Source organism: Sapajus apella, unplaced genomic scaffold, assembly GCF_009761245.1.
Source record: "Sapajus apella isolate SASKATOON/1434 unplaced genomic scaffold, GSC_monkey_1.0 scaffold51, whole genome shotgun sequence".
Lineage (NCBI taxonomy): Eukaryota > Metazoa > Chordata > Mammalia > Primates > Cebidae > Sapajus > Sapajus apella.
In genome coordinates this window covers 7,745,967-7,763,654 of record NW_022436991.1, presented here as the reverse complement: position 1 = coordinate 7,763,654, position 17,688 = coordinate 7,745,967, and the positions used below count along the sequence as shown (strand labels likewise).

Below are 17,688 nucleotides of genomic sequence, written 5' to 3'. Positions count from 1 at the left end.
GGAGATCATGCCCCTGCACTCCAGCCTGGGTGACTCCATCTCAAAAAAAAAAAAAAATTCAGTTTTAGACAAACTGATAGACTGATGGCAATAATTGCTGATGGAGAAGATAGTTTTCCAAGTATCTAGCCAATTCATAACAATCTCCCTCAGAAAGATGTATTATTTGTACGTACGCAAAAACATTTTTCATAAGACACTTAATATCAGAATAGTGAGATTCTTTTTTTTTTGTAGTGACTGGGTCTTACTATGCTGCCCAGGCTGGTCTCAAATTCTTGGACTCAAGCAATCCTCCCACTTTGGTCTCCCAAAGTGCTGGGATTATAGGTGTGAGTTACTATGCCGGGGCTCTCTTGGTCCTTATTTGTAAAAGAAAGAAAAAAGATTAACTGGAATTCTTCACATATATTTCAACTGAGTCTGCATCAGGGGAAGCAAACTAAAATACCTGTAGCAGACAGACAGATACTGTAAATAAGGGAAGCAGGCAGGTGGGACATTGGAGTATACATGTCCCATCTAAAGAGGGAGACTACCAATCAGCTTTGACAACTTGTTCCCATATGGGAATATAGGGATAGCTGCCATCTTTGAGTTTTTGGAAGAAGAAAATGTGGATTTGTATACAGGAATTTCCAGAATTAACACTTGGCAGCCATCATAAAGTAATTCAGGACATGCTGCATAGCAAAAAACATAATGTTGGTAAGCTAGTTTGAAACCACTGGTTTGAATAAGGGAGGCTTGGAAGAAAAAAAAAAGAAAAAGAAACCTCTGGTCAATACCCACAATTTAAGTTCATCTCATACCTGGGTTTTGGAACATTGGATTTGCCCAGAACTGCATACTTCAGCAATTCACACAGCTGGTCATGGGTTACTTCACAGTTGTCAGTAAATAAAATGGTAGATAAGTGGGCTTTCTGCAAAGATAAATCAGGGCATAGCAAACCACTATTGGTTATCAAGAATATCAAAAAAGCAAGTTATTAAATTATTCTAGCTTCTGATTACTTTAACATACAGGTATATTCAAACATACGGAGGTTCTAATTAATTGGAAATGATGGTCTAAAATAACAATTTATGGTAGGTAGGAAATTATTAATAAAGTATTTAACTATCATTGACACAAAACCTAATTATAGATACTTGGTTACCTGCTAGGAATAGTAGGATAAATAAAACATAATTCATGCACTCAGAGTCCATTCTATTAGGGGGAAAAAGCGATAGCTAATTCCAACACAGTGTGGGTCAGTGCTATTACAAAGGTATGAGAACTAGAAGTTTAACTGGCTTAGGGATTAGAGAGTTTGGGGATGGCTACTGAGATGAAAATACTGAGGCTAAGCCTTGAAAATAATGAGTCTGCCAGGTTGGAGGAAACATTGCATTGAAACATGTAGTTTGGTTTGGTAGGAGCCAAGATTGCATGTTGCATAGTAATGGAGATATGAGGAAAGGGAAAGCAGGAGCCAGATCACAGATGAATGTGGCCTAAGATAATGAATAAGAACTTATCTCTTTGGGAGGCCGAGGCGGGTGGATCACGAGGTCAAGAGATCGAGACCATCCTGGTCAACATGGTGAAACCCCGTCTCTACTAAAAATACAAAACATTAGCTGGGCATGGTGGCACGTGCCTGTAATCCCAGCTACTCAGGAGGTTGAGGCAGGAGAATTGCCTGAACCCAGGAGGCGGAGGTTGTGGTGAACCGAGATCACGCCATTGCACTCCAGCCTGGGTAACAAGAGTGAAACTCCGTCTCAAAAAAAAAAAAAAGAACTTATCCCTGGGCAACAGGAGTTCAGCGAAGTTCCCAACCTCCTTAAAATGGCTTTGAACTTACACTTTTTCTTTGTTTCTTTTCTGAGACAGAGTCTCTCTGTCACCCAGGCTGGAGTGCAGTGGCGCTATCCTGGCTCACTAAAACCTCTGCCTCCCAGTCTCAAATGATCCTCCTGCCTCAATGTCCTGAGTAGCTGGGACCACAGATGCGTGCCACCATCCCTGGCTAATTTTTGTATTTTTGGTAGACATGGGTTTTCACCATGTTGCCCAGGCTGATCTCAAGCTCCTGAGCTCAAGCCATCTGCTCTCCTTGGCATCCCAAAGTGCTGGGATTACAGGCGTAAGCCACCATGCCCAGCCTATTATTGTTTATCAAAGTAATTCATGTTTGTTATAAAAGACTCAATAATACAGAAGTGCACAATAAATGATACACAATAGAGAAATGAAAATAAAAGTCATCTCACAGACAATTAAAATAAAAGTACAAGTCAGAGGTAACTACCACTTTCATTTTGGTCTGGGAGGCAGCAGAGTATAGCAGTTAGAAGCTCAAGCCCTAGAGTCACACTACCTGAGTTCACATATCAAGCTCTCTCATCTTGGACCAGTGCCATAGCATTTCTAGGACTCAGTTTCTTCATCTAGAGAGTAATTATAATTTTATCTCATTAAATAATTGGGAGGACCAATGAAATAGTTCAAGTACAATGTACTGAGGCTAGTGCCTGACATAAATACTTAATAAATATCAGATGTTATTATTGCTAATTTCCTCCCATGGCCTTAAGTTAATGTGAAACTCTTACATTAGCCAGACACAGTTCTGATCACTTTACATGCATTATATCATTTAATTCTCACAACTTTTTCAGTGTATACTACTATTGTTCCCATTTTACAGATAAATTGGAGAAACACAAATGACAGAATCAGGACTGGAATGCAGCTTTATCTCTAAACTACACAACCCCCAAGGGATTTTATCACTCCTTTTTGAAACCAACTCCCTACTCCCAAACTTAATCTGTGAATATCTTTCCATGTCAGTTAAAAAAAAAAAACATCAATTTTAATACTTGAATAGTCAATTTTCTAAATTTATCTGAAAATTTATATCTGAAAAAAATCCCTATTGATAACACTGTTTTGTTTTTTAAATTACAAACAATATTATGATGAACATCCTTGTACAGACACCTTTGTACATCTATCTAATCACTTTCTTAGGATCAATTCCTGGTCCAAATGAACATGTATATTTTACATTTTCATAAACATTGCTAACTCCTGAAAGACTATGCCAGTTTGTTTTTGCCAAATAAAAACAAGAGATTAGTAAGCATGAGACTGAGCAAAATGAAGTCTATATGGCGGTGAGTAACCATGGTTACCAGGCACGTGATGTCAAGAGCTTGAGTTGGGTGAGGAAGGTGACCTGCAGAGGAGACAGTTCAGGACTAGGAGCAGAAGCCCAGGACATTCATGCAGGAGTATGCCCTGGTGTGGGGTGTCAAAGCTTCAGCAGCATGCAGAGGTCACCCATACAAGAAGGAAGGGAGGGAGGTCAGTGAGACCTGACATCAGACGTCAGAAAATGTTTAGGGTAAGGAGAGCATCAATGCTGAGGGACAGTAGTGGCCTGTTGCAGGATTCAAAGCCTGAACAGGATGCAAAGCCTGAGCAGGATGAGGATATCCACACGAGAGGGATGGTGGCAGTCACCTGTCATAGGATAAGGGTGCTTACAAAGGAAGATGACCTGACAAGGTGATGGAGCCAGTGCATGGTGACAGAGACTAAAGCAGAAACAAGAGGGTATAAGGGTTGTGGGGGTCATAAGGGATTGATCAAATACACTGAAGATGTTTGGGGTCAGGTTTCTCATCGTTAGTGAAGGAAGTTACAAATATGAAAATGGGCTTGTGCGGTGGCTCATGCGTATGATCTACAACACTTTGGGAAGTGAGGTGGGTAGATCACTGAGGTCAGGAATTTGAGACCAGCCAATATGGTGAAATGCCATCTCTACTAAAAATACAAAAATTAGTCGAGCATGGTGGTAGGTGCCTGTAATCCCAGCTACTCAGTAAGCTGAGGCAGGAGAATCGCTTGAGCCTGGGAGGCAGCGGTTGCAATAAGCAGAGACTGTGCCACTGCACTCCAGCCTGGGTGACAGGGAGATACTTTGTCTCAAAAAAAAAAAAAAGGAGAAAACAAGAATGAACCCTGTGGTACTAGATTTGGATTAAAGTGGAGATATTTAATGTGAGTTCACATTAATAAAATACAGAAAAATATTTAAATGTAAATGTGTATGTGTGTACACACTTTCAACTTACAAAATTTTCAATTTACGATGGGTTTATTGTTAACCGGACATAACGTTATTTTAAGTCGAGAAGCATCTGTATTGACATTGCCATAGCACCCAAACCTAAATATCATTTTCCACTAAAAAAAAACAGGTACCCTAAGAGAAATGACTGATTCCAGCTTTGGGGCAGGGAAAGCACAAATGAGCCTGGAATATCTGTTTGTGCCAGAAAGTAATGAAATGCTCAAAGAATGATGTTGTTGTGTCTAAACGCCACAGAAGCTAGCTTAATGACAAAATCTTGGATATTTAAAACATCACAATCCAGTAAAAGATAATAATACACTGAATAAAGTAGGTATCACTGAGTTCATACTGATAAAAACATAAAGCATAAGCCCAAAGTGTTTGAGGAAGCACATTACAAAGACAGCTGGGAGCAGTGGCTTGGGTCTATAATCTCAGCTACACCGATGCTGAGATGAGAGGACTGCTTGAGCCCAGGAGTTCCAGCCTAGCCTGGGCAATAGAGCAAGATCCTGTCTTAAAAAAATAAATAAATAAATAAGAATGAAAGTTACAAAGAGAAAAAACTTTAGAGAAGTTTAGTAGAAACTACCTTAATAGAGTTATCAAGGTTAATATCATCAATAATGGGACAAATCAAATTATACACAATCTGCAAGGGAGCACAGTATCACTCCTGTGATAGTCCTGATAAAGATGTATATAACTTGAATCTAATCAATGAAGAAACAGACAAATCTAATTTAAGGAACATTCAACAAAATAATTGGCCCAACATTCTTCAAAAGCAGTAAAGTCATGAATGTCAAGGGAAGACTGAGGGACTGTTTGAAGGAGACACGACAATTAATTTGATGCAATTCTAGACTGGATCCCATTGCTTAAAAGGATTATTCAAACAAATAGAGAAAATGTGGATGGGATCTGAGGAATGGAGGGTTGTAATATATCCATGTTAATTTCCTGATTTTGATGGTCGCCTCGTGATTATGTAGTTTTATAAAAAATATATAATAAAATATCTGAAGGGTAGGTGGAAATAAGACCATTGCATCAGCAACTACTTCCAAAGTTGGCCGAGGGGAGGTTTTGATACTGTTCTTACAACTTTTCTGTAAGTTTGAGATTGTTTCAACATAACAAAAGATGTGATTGTCACTTTTATTACATTTACATTTCTTACCACATAAACATGAAACATTGTTTTGTAAATCTGATAGGCAAAAAAACTCAAATCCCATTTTAATAAAAAAAATTTTTGGCTCAGTGTGGTGGCTCACACCTGTAATCCCAGCCCTATGGGAGGCTGAGGCAGGTGAACTGCTTGATGCCAGGAGTTGGAGACCCTCTCTTTAAAAAAAAAAAAAAAAAAAGAGCCAGGTACAATAGCTCATGCCTGTAATCCCAGAACTTTGGGAGGCCAAGGTGGACAGATTGCTTAAGTCCAGGAGTTCCAGACCAGCCTCGGCAACATGGCAAAACCCCATCTCTACAAAAAAAAAAAGAAAAAAAAAAAGAAAAAAGAAAAATTAGCTGGCGCAGTGGCACACATCTGTAGTCCCATCTAATTGGTGGAACCAAGGTGGGAGGATTGCTTGAACCAGGGAGGTTGCAGTGAGCAGAAATCGCACCATTGCACTCCAGCGCAAGTGACAGGTGAGTCCTTGTCTTAAAAAAAAAAAATCGCCAGGCACGGTGGCTTACGCCTGTAATCCCAGCACTTTGGGAGGCCGAGGCGGGTAGATCACCTGAAGTCAGAAGTTTGAGACCAGCCTGGACAACATGGTGAAACCTTGTCTCTACTAAAAATATAAAAATTAGCCAGGTGAGATGGTGTGTGCCTATAATCCCAGGTACTTGGGAAGCTGAGGTAGAGAATCGCTTGAGCCTGGGAGGTGGAGGCTGCAGTGAGCCAAGTTCAGCCTGGGTGACAGAGGGAGACTCCGTTTAAAAAAAAAAAAAAAAATCATATCCCTAACGACCCTCTCTAATTATATAACTTACTTTTATCATCTGTCTCTGCCCACTAGAATATAAGACCTAGTGGGCAGTGAACTTTATTCACTGATGTACCCCAAGCACCTAGGTCAGTCCCCAGCACATGATAGACAATAAAAACCAATGAATGGCTGGGTGCAGTGCTCATACCTGTAAGAGGCAGAGACAGTTTGAGAGCCCCTATCTACAGAAAAATTTTTTTAAGTAAAAAAATAGCAAGGCATAGTAGTGTGTGCTTGTAATCCCAGGAACTTGAGAGGCCAAGCCAGGAGGATCACTTGAATCCAGGAGTTCAAGGCTGCGGTGAGCTATGATCATACCACTGCAGTCCAGCCTGTGCCCAGCAGAGCAGAGACCTTGTCTCAAACACAAAAAAGCCTGATGAATGACCGAAGGGATGAATGAGTATACTTAGTTCTCAATAAATGGTATGGATGATAGGGATAATCAGCCTTCTTACTCCCCTACTGCAGCAGTCCCCAACCTTTAGCACCAGGGACCAGTTTCATGTTAGACAATTTTTCCACCAAATGGGAGAAGGGGTTGGGGGATGGTTTCAGGATGATTCGAGTGCATTACATTTATCATTAGAGTCTCATGAGGAGGACACAACCTAGGACCCTCTCATGCACAGTTCACAATAGGGCTCACAATAGGGTTCGCGTTCTTATGAGAATCTAATGATGAAGTCAAAGCTCAGGCGGTAATGCTGGATCGCTCACCACTCACCTTCTGCTGCTCTGCAGTCCAGTTCCTAACAGACCAGTTTGTGGACAGTGGGTTAGGGACTCCAGACAGGCAAGTACCAGTCTGTGCACAGGGGGTTGGGGACGCCTTCCCTACTGGAATGTAAACTGCTCGATGGCAAGGAATCGTGTTTTTGTGCCCCAGGATAGCTAGAACATAGAACAACTCCTGGCACTCAGAAGACAGCAATAAATATTTGTTGGACAAAGATTCCTATTATGCGCCTGGCACTATGCCAGTTTTTTTGTTTTTTGTTTTTAAAGAGATGAGGTCTCGCTATGTTGCCCAGGCTGGTCTAGAATTTCTGGCTTCAAATGATACTCCCGCCTTGGCCTCCCAAACTGCTGGGATTATAGGAGTGAGCCATCGCGCCCGGCCCACTATCCCAGGTTTTTTGTCGTTGTTGCTTTTAGACAGAAATTTCGTTCTTGTTACCCAGGCTGGAGTGCAGTGGTGCAGTCTCGGCTCACTGCAACCTTCGCCTCTCGGGTTCAAGGGATTCTCCTCCCTCAGACTCCCAAGTAGCTGGGATTACAGGCGCCCGCCACCACGCCAGGCTAGTTTTGAGTGTGTGTTTTTAGTAGAGATGGGGTTTCGCTACGCTGGCCAGGCTGGTCTGGAACTCCTGACCTCAGTCGATCCGCCCGCCTCAGTCTCCCAAAGCCTGGGATTACAGGCATGAGCCACCTCGCCCAGCCGACTCACTATCCAAAGGTAGCCTTGTGTCAGGAAGATTACCGGTATTACAAACTCATTCCCACATTAATACCGGTATTACACTCATTCCCAGTTTAAAGATCAGGGAGCAGGTTCCGAGAGGCCAGGGCAGAGAGCCAGCCCAAATCCGGGGCCCCCAACGGCAGTTGGGCGAGGGAGAAACTGGTTCCTGGTGCTAAAGGTTGGGGACTGCTGCAGTAGGGGAGTAAGAAGGCTGATTATCCCTATCATCCATACCATTTATTGAGAACTAAGTATACTCATTCATCCCTTCGGTCATGCATCAGGCTTTTTTGTGTCTGAGACAAGGTCTCTGCTCTGCTGGACTCAGGCTGGACTGCGGTGGTATGATCACACCTCACCGCAGCCTTGAACTCCTGGGTTCAAGTGACCCTCCTGCCTTGGCCTCTCAAGTTCCTGGGATTACAAGCACACACTACTAAGCCTTGCTATTTTTTTTACGTTTAAACCGCCTCGGAGGCCGGGCGCGGTGGCTCAAGCCTGTAATCCCAGCACTGTGGGAGGCCGAGGCGGGTGGATCACGAGGTCAAGAGATCGAGACCATCCTGGTCAACATGGTGAAACCCCGTCTCTACTAAAAATACAAAAAATTAGCTGGGCATGGTGGCGTGTGCCTGTAATCCCAGCTACTCAGGAGGCTGAGGCAGGAGAATTGCCTGAACGCAGGAGGCGGAGGTTGCGGTGAGCCGAGATGGCGCCATTGCACTCCAGCCTGGGTAACAAGAGCGAAACTCCGTCTCAAAAAACAAAACAAAACAAAACAAAACAAAACAAAACAAAACAAAACGCTTCGGGCCGCCTGCTGCCCCCGCTCGTAGCTCACCTTGGCCTCGGGCTGACTCTCCTCGAGATCCCAACCGGCTTTCATCGCCTCGGCCGCCCCGACCAGCTTGTTCGGGGCTTGCCTCCTCTTCCTGACCTTCCTGGGGTGTCCCTCGGTCCCTTCCCTCTCTGGCTCCATGGCTGTGGAGAAAGATGAGCTAGAGCTGGGGAAACTCCAGCGCCCCGATTCCCCCGCGTGCCGCCTCCTAGAGGGAGAGCTGCACAGGCTTGACGGCTTTCAATCTTCCTGGGATCCGCTTCTCAATTCAGTTTACCGAACTCTTCCCGTCCCCCTAAAAAGGCGAGAGTGCCAACGATCTCCCAGTTCCGCGGACCGGACACCCGCGCCGCTCTACGGTTCGCGTCGTTTACCGGATTCCTAACGGTTTCCAACGGCTATGACTAGCGTCCGCCCGCTGTCAGAAGGGGAAGGAGGTTCTGCCGAGCGGCTTCCTAGCCCAAAACCACTCCCCACGCCCCTCGTCCGGGAAAGGCAAAAGAGAAGCCGGGCAGAGGGCAGACGCCCGCCCTGCCCTAACCACAGTGGCCAACAACAACCATCTCCTCAGACTCGCGGGAGGGTTGAACGGACCGGAAGTAGAAGTCGAGCGACTTCCGGCAGTTGGACTTGGAAGAGCAAGGAGTGTTGGGAATGGCGACCAAGCTGCTCGCGCGGTACGTGAGGGGTTTCGGGTTGGGGCGTGGGGAGGGGGTCGCTCCGGTAGAGCAGGGCAGGGCGGGTGGCGGCTGCAGTGACTGCCTCCATTCTCCGCAGCCCGGCGTCTGCGGTGACTGCCTCCATTCTCTGCAGCCCCGGCGTCTGCGACCTGTCCTCTGTGGCACGGTTGGAAAGACGGTCTCCAGCCTCGGGCCGCCTTCTACCCGAGGGTGACAGGAGCCCGAGGCCGACGAACCCTGGGGTCTTGACTGTGTGGCCGTGAGTCAGTGCCTGCCCATTCTAGGCCTCGGGAAACGACTGGACGTGACAGTGCCCTGCAGACTGGTTGGAGGCCTCAGACAGGGCACACTGTACCCATCAAGGTGTTCAACCCATTTCCTAGTGATCCTTTTAATTAACGGTATGAATCATTGTGTCCTCCCTGATTCCTAGACGCTCTGTGCGCATTTCCGATTACTAGAAGAATGTAATACATTAGCAAATAGCATGGGCTTCAGAGTTGGACAGTCCTGGGTTGACGTACGAAAGCTATGTTCTTTGGCAAATTACAGAATCACTTTTCTCATCCATAAAGATAGATAGCAAAATTTCTACCTGCTACACTTGTTGAAGACTAAAGGAGGCTGTCATCTTAGTTTAGAACCTGCTATGTAGTAAGCAATCAATAAATGATAATATTAGTCCCAAATCCTGGCACTTCCCTCTCACCTCTTAAACATAGAAAACTACAGGAGGTGTTTGCTTAGTTAAAACTCTACCTAATGCCAAGTAGTTTGTTTTACTTGCACTTAAGACCTCAATAAGCTCTTTTTTTTTTTTTTTTTTTTTTTTTTTTTTTTAAATAGAGGGGGTGTTTCACCATGTTGCTCAGGCTGGTCTTGAACTGCGGACCTCAAGCAATTCACCCAACTTGGCCTCCCAAAGTGCTGGGATTATAGGCATAAGCCACTGTACCTGGCCCTATTTTTTGGTTCTTTACTCAGATTTTTAAGGTGGAAGACTAAACCATGTCTTACATTGTCTTCTTAAAACTGCACTGTACATGTAGCAAGAGCTTAAAAAATGCAGAGATAAAAATAAGATTTCCAGTGGATTTTTACCTCTACAATCATTTGAGTTCTTCACTATTACTGTAAATAAGGGTAACATAAAATTAGCGTAAATTGGCTGAACACAGTGGCTCAGGCCTATAATCCCAGCACTTTGGGGGGCTGAGGTGGGAGGATCACTGGAGCCCAGGAGTTTGAGACAAGCCTGGGCAACATAGTGAGACCCTGCCTTTACAAAAAAAAAATTTTTTTTAAAGCTAGTGGCTATGGTAGCACACACCTGTAGTCTTAGTCAGGAAACTGGTGGGAGGATTGCTTGAGCCCAGGAGATTGAGGCTGCAGTGAGCAGTGATCATACCACTGCACTGCAAACTAGGTGACAACGCAAGACCCTGTCTCAAAAACAAAACCAACAAATTAGCCTAAATTTGCAGATACATATTTTTGAGGCCTATGCAGGTAAACTCAAAGTCCAGTTCAATTTCCCTTTGGTCACAATAAATAATGTGATTGTTGCCCAGTACCATTAGTTTGGTAGCTTATTCAAACAGGAGTGTGAATAAGTTCACTGATCATATTTGGATTGCTTCACATTTTTAGGCAGCTTGGATTAATTAGGAGAAAGTCAATTGCATCAGCAAATGGGAATCTAGGAAGAAGCAAATCCAGTAAGTAGTATGCTTAGTTTCTTTGTACTTTGTAGCCTTGCACTTTCAGCATTGGTAAAGCATAAGAACAACTTGATCTTTTGCAGAGCAGTTGTTTGACTACTTAATTGTCATTGATTTTGAATCGACATGCTGGAATGATGGGAAACGCCACCATAGCCAGGAAATAAGTAAGTCTGGACTACCAATGGCCAAAGCTGGCACCAAATAAGTCACTTTAAAGTATATAGACATAACTCAGCCAAGAGTTTAAGAAAATACATTGGTCTATGCATTGGTAGTTTGATATAAAACCTGTGTTGAATAAGAAAGAGCAAAATCTCAAATACCTAAATGTGTTATTATATAAAATAGTTGTTTTATATTACATAAAATACCTCAATGGCATAGAAACTTTGCCAAAAGGAGTAGATTTTATATTCCATATGGTCTTTATATTTAATTATATTGAGTTTTCTTTTAAGACAACTTACTCATAACTTTAGTGTTTTGATTTATTCTTTAGCATAACTTTGTTATAACCTTTATGTCACACTGCTTTGGCCATTTTAATATGCTTTTACTGAAACTTGGTTGTTTAATAATGCTGTTGAAATGATGTGTGTTTAATTTAGGATGATTACAGGGTTAATTTTAAAATTATATATTCAACTGTCAATTGATGTTTCTTTTGTTTAGTTGAATTTCCAGCAGTGTTGCTGAACACATCAACTGGACAGATTGAATCTGAGTTCCATGCTTATGTTCAACCTCAGGAACATCCAATTCTTTCAGAATTTTGCATGGAATTGACAGGCATAAAGCAGGTATGATGCAAATTTTAAAATTCAGAAGTTAGTCTCAAAAAGAAAATAAAAGTTATTATACCATTTGGAATTACATTTATTTATTGTTAGACATGATGGCTTTATGCCTATAATCCCAGAACTTTGGGAGGCTGATGTTGGAGAATTGCTTGAGGCCAGGAATTCAAGACCAACCTAGACAACATAGTGAGAACCCAGTCTTTACAAAAAAAAAAAATTTTTTTTTTTTTTTTTTTTTTTTTTTCAGTTAGCCTGACTTGGTGGTATAGTCCCAGCTACTTGGGAGGCTGAGGCTGAGGTGGGAGGACCACTTGAGCCCAGGAGTTTAAGACTGCAGGGCAGTATAATCTCAGTCTATCGTAGGCAACAAAACTTGTCTCTGAAAATAAATAAATAAATAAGATTAGTGTTATTCTAGATTCAGAATTCTATTTATTTATTTGTTCGTTTATTTTTGACACAGAATCATGCTCTGTCAGCCAGGCTGGAGTGAGGTGGCTGAGCTCACTAAAAGCTCTGCTTCCTCGGTTGAAATGATTCTCATGCCTCAGCCTCCTGAGTAGCTGGGACTATAGGCACATGCCATTACGCCTGGCTAATTTTTATATTTTTAGTAGAGATGTGGTTTCACCATGTTTGCCAGGCTGATCTCGAACTCCTGACCGCAAATGATCCGCCCACCTCGGCCTCCCAAGGTGCTGGGATTATAGGTGTGAGCCACCTCAGGACTCAATTTAAAAAGCAAAGGAACACGCCTGTAAACCCACCACTTTGGGAGGCCAAGGCGGGTGGATCACCTGAGATCAGGAGTTCAAGACCAGTGTGGCCAACATGGTGAAACCTCATCTCTACTAAAAATACAAAAATTATCCAGGTATGGTGGCACACATCTGTGATCCCAACTACTCAGGAGGCTGGGGCAGGAGACTCGCTTGAACTGAGAGTTGGAGGTTGCAGTGAACCGAGATTGTGCCACTGCACTCCATGCTGGGCAAGAAAGCAAGACCTTATCTCAAAAAAAATAAAAAATTTTTTTTTTTTAATAAATGAAAAGGAAGGGAAGAATAGTGTTATAAAAATAAGGATGAAATTGATTTTGTGGAAATTAAGTGATTCAAATTTGTCTTTCATTTCTGTTAGTCTGGATTTAATGATCATATTTCTGTGTGATTTTAGTTTTATCAACCTAATTTGTCTTACCTTGGTGGATTCTAAATATTGTTTCTTTCCCATGTGTTTTTACATCTTTCCACTAGATAAACTCTTTGCCAGTTAGAATTGCTTTGTTACATCTTCCCACAATACATTGTGTTTTCATGACTTGGCATTTCTGATTCTTTTAAAACCATTAATCTTTCTCCACAGTTATAAAATATGCTAAATAATCATGGACTTTGATCGTTGAATTCAGATTTTTTGACTCTCTACTCAGACTCAAGTTGATGAAGGAGTCCCTCTGAAGATTTGCTTATCTCGGTTCTGTAAATGGATTCATAAGATTCAGCAACAGAAGAAAATTATTTTTGCTGCTGGGGTTTCAGAGCCTTCTACTTCTGAAGTAAACTTATGTGCATTTGTTACTTGGTCAGGTAAAAAATATCACAAATGGGTAGCGTTAACACTATGTAATTCTTTATTTCTAGTTTTATACTTGCTAACCTATTTTATATTTGTTAATCTCCTGGGCTAGGAAAAAAAATTTAAATGCCTATCAGATGTTAGCCAAGAAAGGTAAATTCATACATATTTTTCAAGTTAGCCTTTTGGAATTCCTTAAAATTTTAAGCCTGAACTTAAAAAAAATCTAGAGTTCTACTATTTTCTTATAAATTAAGCAAAGATGATTTAGTGAAAACTCTTATCATGCTATTTTCTACAGAGTCTTCATCAGCTCAACATCCATTGCTTTTATGCTTTGACACTTAAAAGAAAAAAAAACGAGCCATTGAAAGTAGTTTTTTGTATGACTGTGGTGGAGCACTGCTGTTAATAGTCCTTAACAGCAATACTGTGTCATTGATAGTCATTGATAGTCATATTTGGTTTCCAGTTACTACAAAATGTTTGGTTTTTCAATGACATTAATATTTTCCTAGAATATAGAAAATATAGCCCTTGTAATTTAACATCTTGCTCTTCTTTCTGAAATAGTCAGGGTTTTACTGGGTGTTTAAGAAATCATTTTCAAATTTAATCATCAACCTAACTTCTTAATAGTAAGTTATATAAAGTGAATAATTTTTAGATATTAGCAGAGCAATGAAATCTTACTGTTTTATATCATCTTCTAGCATTCTATTTGTAAATGGTGGCATCATAAGTTAAAAATGCTGGCATCATTGACTTTGTTCTATTTTAATGTACCTAATGCAGACTGGGACTTGGGGGTTTGCCTGGAGTATGAGTGTAAAAGAAAGCAGCTGTTAAAACCTGTGTTTTTAAATTCTTGGATTGATCTCAGAGCAACTTACAAGGTAAAGGTCAAAAATGGGGACATGGTTACTTTTCTTCTGTTGACAAATGATTAACTTTTATCCTACATATGGGCATGGGTTTCTACAAATAAGATAATTTCTTTTGGAATGGTCACATAAATGCATTTCTTAAAGTATTTAAAAACAATACACACAAAATAAGCACATTTTAAATCTAATAGAACTAAAAATTATGAAAAGTGGTTAATACATAGCCTTTAAAATAGTAATCTTTTTTTAAGATATATCTTATTTTATTTGATTAGCTTTTCTATAGAAGAAAACCAAAAGGACTAAGTGGTGCCTTGCAGGAAGTGGGAATAGAATTCTCAGGACGAGAACATTCTGGTTGGTATAAATTAAAACTTATGTAAGTTATTTGACTTTCAAAAAATATTTCATGTGAATTTCATTTTTTGGTAATGTCATTAATAAGGGATATCTTCAGCCTTTAAAAAAACCGCCTAATCTAAACAATTCACATTGTTTTAAGACTTTCAAATTACCACTTTCATAAACTATTGTAGGATACACTGCCACCTAGTGGCTTTCTAGTTGCTGAAAAGACATAGCCAAATCAAATGGAGGTTAGACAAGTACCCAAATAATATAATGGATTAGTGAAAAAACTGAACAAGACTATTAGATTATTCACCAATCCTGGTTCCTACAGAATATTGGCCACATTTTGGGGAGCTGTCTAATACATTTTCAGATCCTCCTCTATAAATGTGGATGAGCTTGTCTTTCATTGGTAATGCTGCCACAGCCTTCCACAAGACCAGTTTATCGTGATTAAAATTAGTAGATGGTCATAAAACCTGGCTGGGTGCAGTGGCTTACGTCTGTAATCCCAGCACTTTGGGAGGCCGAGGTGGGCAGATCATGAGGTCAGGAGTTCGAGACCAGCCTGGCCAACACGGTGAAACCCCGCCTCTACTAAAAACACAAAAATTAGCCAGGTATAGTGGTGCATTCCTGTAACAGTCCCAGCTACTCAGGAGGCTGAGGCAGGAGAATCACTTGAACCCGGGAGGCCGAGGCTGCAGTGAGCCAAGATTGTGCCATTGCATTCCAGCCTGGGCAACAGAGTGAGACTTCGTCTAAAAAAAAAAAAAAAAAAAAAAAAGCTACAATTTCTATACAAGTGGTAGGTGGTGGTTGTTGTTGTTGGCTGTTATTTTTTTAGTACTAAGGAAATAGTACTAGTACCACTAAATTCAGTGTTTGATGTCTGTATCCTCAGGGTTGGACGATTCTCGGAATACTGCCCTTCTTGCTTGGAAAATGATCAGGGATGGCTGTCTAATGAAAATTACAAGGTCGTTGAACAAGGTTAGTAGTGTCTTGCCTCTTTAGTCTGTCATCTCAAACTTCATAAACAGGAATGTGTTCTTTGAAAATGTAGATTTAATGTGTGTAGTCATTTATAAATCAGTGACATTTCTCTTTTTTATCATAAACTATATACTGAAGAAATTATGAATGCACAGTTTCTAAAACTGTTGGATTTGTCTGTGGAATCATAGGTTCCCACTAAGAAGAATTCCAACATTCTGGCCAGAAATTTGAATACAAATCAAGTTGAAGAAATGTCTGCCTGTAACAGCATCCAGGGTCCTAGCATGTATAATAAGGAGCCTAAAAATACAATAAATTCTCATGAAAAAGTTCAAATGAAGTCAGTTTGTGCAAATTTTCCTGTACAGGCACAGAAGGATCAATTACAAGTAAAGAACAATATAAAAACAGGTCTTCACAATGTCAAAAGTTGCTTATCTATTATTAATTCTAAGTCCTCTACTTCTCTGGGGCATTTGCAATCTCCTACCTTGAATTCACCTATCTATATGCAAAAGCAAGGAAAAAGTGAACATCTTGCATTTAATACCAAATCTAAGTCTTCAACAGTTGATTCAGAATTGGTACTTGTTTCTACCACCATTCCAACTGTTAATCATGTTTCTGATATGGAAATGAGCTCTACCCTTGACTGTTTACCTATGTTGACTGATTGGGAGGATGTGGTTTTACTGTCAGCATCTCAGCCTGAGAAAAACATAGACTATACAGTTCCCATTAGTTCAGACTTAGAGATTTCATTTAATTCTGGAGAAAGATTAATGGTTCTGAAAGAATCAGAAATGCCAAGTCATGAAAACTTTGGAGACATAGAGGAAACTCTTCAAAAATCTGAGACTTCTAAGTCTATTGTATACAAGAGTCCTCACACTACTATTTATAATGTAAAAGAAGCCAAAGATCCAGGTTCAGATGTTTCTGCCTTTAAGTTACCTGAACACAAATCAAGTACCTGCAACAGAGTTAATGCCAATATGTCTCATCCTTTAGTTTTGGGGAAACATCCTCTTCTTTCAGGTGGTACCAAAAGGAATCCATGCAGTCCTCAAGCTTTCCCACCAGCAAAAAAACAACCCTTCACTATTCATGAAGAAAAGCCTACGTCATCTGATTGCTCCCCAGTAAGAAGTTCCTGGAAGCTTTTCCCATCTGTATTAACTTCTACAGTTAACCTACAAGAGCCTTGGAAGAGTGGGAAAATGACACCTCCCTTATGCAAGTGTGGGCGAAGGTCTAGGAGACTTGTTGTTTCTAATAATGGACCAAACCATGGAAAAGTCTTCTATTGTTGCCCCATTGGGAAATACCAAGAAAACAGAAAATGCTGTGGTTATTTCAAATGGGAGCAAACACTTAAAAAGGAAAGAGCCAACAGCATAGTTCCATTTCATTCCACAGGGGAACTTACTTTTCATTCTCCAGAAACAAGCCATCTTCGTGACCTAAATTTAAGTATTTCCACCAGAAATTCCTCGAGACTCAGGCCTTCAATGAGGAATTGATAATCTTTCATGTATGAATTCTAATTATTCTTTGAATTTCCAAACATGAGTATTCTGATAACATCTTACACTATTTTATACATTAATGTTTACTGAATTCATCATACTTTCTTCAGGAACCATAAATGTCATCTTTTGTTAACAGTATTTATTAGATTACATATAATAAACAACAATAGTATATGATCCTTCTTTTATACTTCGACCTTGAAGCAAGTCTTAAACTATTTTTAAATTATGTGCACAAAAATGTGACTAATAAAAATCCCTAGTCTATTTTCAGTTAGATACATGTACTTTGATAATTATCATAATCTTCTAACTAGTATTTTGTATTTTTCTAAAAACTTTTATAAGTTGTTTAGTTTTATTTCACGGCTTGAACATTGATTCTGATTTGTATATCAACATATCGGAAGAATTAGTCAACTAAAGCTTGAAAACCTATGTAGCAGAGATTTGGTTCAGAAACTGCTTGTACACTATACATTTAAAAATTAATCAATAATTGATGACATTCTTTTTATATTAAGAAATGATGGGAGGCTGGGCGCGGTGGCTCACGCCTGTAATCCCAGCACTTTGGGAGGCCGAGGCGGGTGGATCATGAGATCAAGAGATCGAGACCATCCTGGTCAACATGGTGAAACCCGTCTCTACTAAAAATACAAAAATTAGCTGGGCATGGTGGTGCACGCCTGT

At 40.7% G+C, this 17,688-nt stretch overlaps 2 protein-coding genes across 8 annotated transcripts in view; one reads left to right on the top strand and one right to left on the bottom strand.

Annotated features, from left to right (window-relative positions):
* The window catches only part of REXO5 (RNA exonuclease 5), a 52,447-nt gene extending 43,381 nt beyond the window's left edge, over positions 1–9,066 (bottom strand). For 2 of the 4 annotated variants that reach the window (XM_032242861.1, XM_032242862.1), the window contains exons 1-3: positions 8,819–9,066; positions 8,448–8,587; positions 813–925 (exon numbers count right to left, since the gene is read on the bottom strand). In XM_032242861.1, coding sequence (XP_032098752.1) covers positions 813–925; positions 8,448–8,585 — 251 coding nt within the window. In that variant the 5' untranslated portion in view covers positions 8,586–8,587; positions 8,819–9,066. Of the gene's footprint in view, positions 1–812; positions 926–8,447 lie in introns of all 4 variants that reach the window. The other 2 variants (XM_032242864.1, XM_032242863.1) reach the window with 2 other exon arrangements.
* On the top strand, positions 8,867–17,398 carry ERI2 (ERI1 exoribonuclease family member 2). Of its 4 annotated transcripts, none has more exons than XM_032242865.1 (9): positions 8,867–9,121; positions 10,775–10,842; positions 10,929–11,012; positions 11,521–11,648; positions 13,081–13,237; positions 14,022–14,122; positions 14,389–14,470; positions 15,369–15,457; positions 15,652–17,398. In XM_032242865.1, the coding sequence occupies exons 1-9, from the start codon at positions 9,099–9,101 to the stop codon at positions 16,984–16,986; spliced, it is 2,067 nt and encodes a 688-aa protein (XP_032098756.1). In that variant the 5' UTR covers positions 8,867–9,098; the 3' UTR covers positions 16,987–17,398. The 4 variants fall into 4 exon arrangements, with proteins under 4 accessions (XP_032098756.1, XP_032098757.1, XP_032098759.1 ...); XM_032242868.1 differs by having other exon boundaries at positions 9,065–9,121; positions 10,934–11,012; XM_032242867.1 differs by lacking the exon at positions 8,867–9,121 and adding an exon at positions 9,267–9,487.
* The last annotated feature ends 290 nt before the right edge of the window (positions 17,399–17,688 follow it).

What these genes read in the sequence shown, in the direction of transcription:
- ERI2 (XM_032242865.1), top strand. Translation starts at nt 9,099, where the DNA reads ATGGCGACCAAGCTGCTCGCGCG. An exon ending in AATTGACAGGCATAAAGCAG is followed by an intron (nt 11,649 to 13,080) that starts GTATGATGCAAA and finishes CTCTCTACTCAG; the next exon opens with ACTCAAGTTGATGAAGGAGT. An exon ending in TGCATTTGTTACTTGGTCAG is followed by an intron (nt 13,238 to 14,021) that starts GTAAAAAATATC and finishes TACCTAATGCAG; the next exon opens with ACTGGGACTTGGGGGTTTGC.